Source organism: Mastomys coucha, unplaced genomic scaffold (genome assembly GCF_008632895.1).
Source record: "Mastomys coucha isolate ucsf_1 unplaced genomic scaffold, UCSF_Mcou_1 pScaffold22, whole genome shotgun sequence".
NCBI lineage: Eukaryota > Metazoa > Chordata > Mammalia > Rodentia > Muridae > Mastomys > Mastomys coucha.
The window spans coordinates 136,828,922-136,831,498 of NW_022196905.1; the positions used below are offsets into that span (position 1 = coordinate 136,828,922).

The 2,577-nt window shown below is 50.4% G+C and overlaps 1 protein-coding gene across 3 annotated transcripts in view; it reads right to left on the minus strand.

Moving 5' to 3' along the window:
• Positions 1 to 2,577, minus strand: part of Radil (Rap associating with DIL domain) — a 66,317-nt gene that overhangs the window by 12,313 nt on the left and 51,427 nt on the right. For all 3 annotated transcript variants that reach the window (XM_031338573.1, XM_031338575.1, XM_031338574.1), the window contains exon 6: positions 1,596 to 1,756. In XM_031338573.1, coding sequence (XP_031194433.1) covers positions 1,596 to 1,756 — 161 coding nt within the window. The remainder of the gene's footprint in view (positions 1 to 1,595; positions 1,757 to 2,577) is intronic.

Here is a 2,577-nt window from a genome sequence, read left to right on the forward strand (position 1 = left end):
AAAAAACCAAACCAAACAAAACCAACAACAACCAAAAAAAATGAAACCAAACCAAACAAAACAACCCCTCCCAAAAAAATGCAACAATAATAAACTAAAAAGACCAAAAACAGGGGTGGAGGCCTGGATGGCTGCTGACCCAAGCACCTGAAGATCCAGATTCCCCTTACTCCTGGTGCACAGACAAAGACTGGGCTGACAAGGAGAGGAGCAGGGTCAGCACATTCCAGTGTGGCTCTAAGACACCCAGGTAGACACCTGGGATGTAACCAACTGCCACAAAGTCACAGGGGCCCCAGGCCCAGGTGTCCCTTAGGCACCAAGGAAACCAGCCTCACCTGTTATAGGCAACCACAAAGGGTACGGGGACACTACACAGACGCAATGAGCACTGCCTCTCTCTTCAGCTTGGGCCTTCAGTGGCAGGGCCACAAGGTCCCTACTGTACCTGGGATAGGCCTAAACAGCCCAGTGGTCTTACTGATGATACAAGAAGAGTGAGCAGCTTTGATGTTGTCATGGCAGAGCAAAGCTTCTGGCCCCATGTCCCCAGATGCATGGTCAGGATATGGGACCTACCATGGATCATCCATCATGGGCTCCTGGCTCTATCAAAACCTTCCAGGCTACCTCCAGCATAGAGTTGTTAAGACACACATACCAATAAAACCACCCAGGGCCTGGCCCCATTCCACCACCTTTTAATTTTTTTTGGTCTGTGTGTGTGTGTGTGCATGCATGTGTGTATGTGCATATACATATATGTTTGTGTACACATCTGGAGACCAGAAAACAGAAAACCAGAAAACAAGGACTGACCAGTGTCAATCCTTGGGGCCATCCACCTTGGTTTTTCAGACAGGGCCTCTCCCTGGGGCCTGGAACTCACTGTTTAGGCTAGGCCAGCCAGGGAGCCCAGGGAGCCTCCTGTCTTCTAGGATTATGAGTGTGGGGATGGCACGTAGGTACCACCACCCTTGGCTTTTTACTTAAATGCTGGGGATAGCACTCCGGTTTTCAAGCTTGTACAGTTGGTGCTTTACCAACTGAGCCACTTCTCCGACGCAGCTCACAATGTCACCTTCATAGATCTTCACACACCCCCCACCCCACCCCATTCCCCCTAAGCAGAATCATCTCTCCTGGAGTATTCTGGGAATTTGAGTATTTGGAAATGCTAATTTCAGGCACACTACCCACATGTCCACCTCTGAAGCTGACATGCTCTACCATCTTACAGCTAGGATTGGCAGCATTCTTCCTTTCTGGGGCATCTCTGAGCCCCTTATTTTGTTAACTGTATGCTCACATGTTCCCTCCAAGTGGCCTGTGCGCACCTTCAGTCTCCCACATCAGATCAGAGCAAGTTACAGTGTGCATGGGGCATGAGACAAAATGGACTAGCAGTGTCACATGGCACTCCCTGGGGCACCAGGTCAGCCTAAGCCACTAATGCTGGTTTCATGTGTGATCTCAAATGGCTGGCCTGGGGCCAAGAAAGCTCCACCCTGTGTAGGCCCATGTGCATGAAGCCACCACTGTGGCCCCCTGCCAACTGTGCCTGAAGACAGCCTGGGGCACCATGAGGGCCATACCTGTGACATCCAGCTCCTCCTCCATGCTCTGCATATACACTGGGGACTTCTGCTGGATGAAGTACAGGAGTTCAATGGAGTTTGACATCCAAAACAGGATGTGCTGCAGGTCAGGAACCAGGTCGGCCATGGGGAAGCTGGCCCAGGAGATGGGCTCCTGGCTACCAAGACAGAAAGACTAATGGATTACTCTGGGTGCAGATGAGGAGCTGTGGCTGCTGCTCTATGTGCATGAGAACAGTCATCTCATGGGACACTAACAGAAGCAAGTACCCATTGTCAGTTTCCTAGAAGCTAAGAACCTATCAGAGGCTCCAAAATCTAATGCAAAGGACACCCAGGCAGCCCCGGGCATCAGGAGAGGACTCTAGTAAGGATGTTCCTTCACAGCTTTTCTTCTGGAAGCACGCTGAGCAGCTGTGAGTGCTAGAGCACTGTGTACCATACACACGCACTCGTGCATAGGGTGTGTGCAGTAAGCCTTACTATCCATGGCTTTGGGAACAAGAAACTTGAATATAAGTATGTTATCTAAACAAACAAATAGGAGCTGTAAGATTACTTAACCTGGCAATTCTCAGAGGAAAAAGACTGACAGACTATCTGAGAAATCAGTTAACTATTACTACTTGGTCAGGAAGGACATCAGCAATGTGTGAAGGTGATGAATCAGGGACAGAAATCAGGAGTGGGGATGTGATTCTACCTGCCTAGAATGCCCCAGAGGATTAGCATGAGAGGCCAGAGATTAGCATTAGTATGTTTGCTTACAATCAATGAGAGCCTGAGTCTAGCTCACTGGTAGAGCCCCTGCCTAGAATGTCCCAGTGAGGGGCTGGGGTGTGGCTCAGTGGCAGAGCCTCTGTCTAGAATCCCCCAGTGAGGGGCTGGGGCATGGTTCAGTGGTAGAGCACCTGCCTAGAATCCCCCAGTGAGGGGCTGGGGTGTGGTTCAGTGGTAGAGCATCTGCCTAGAATCCCCC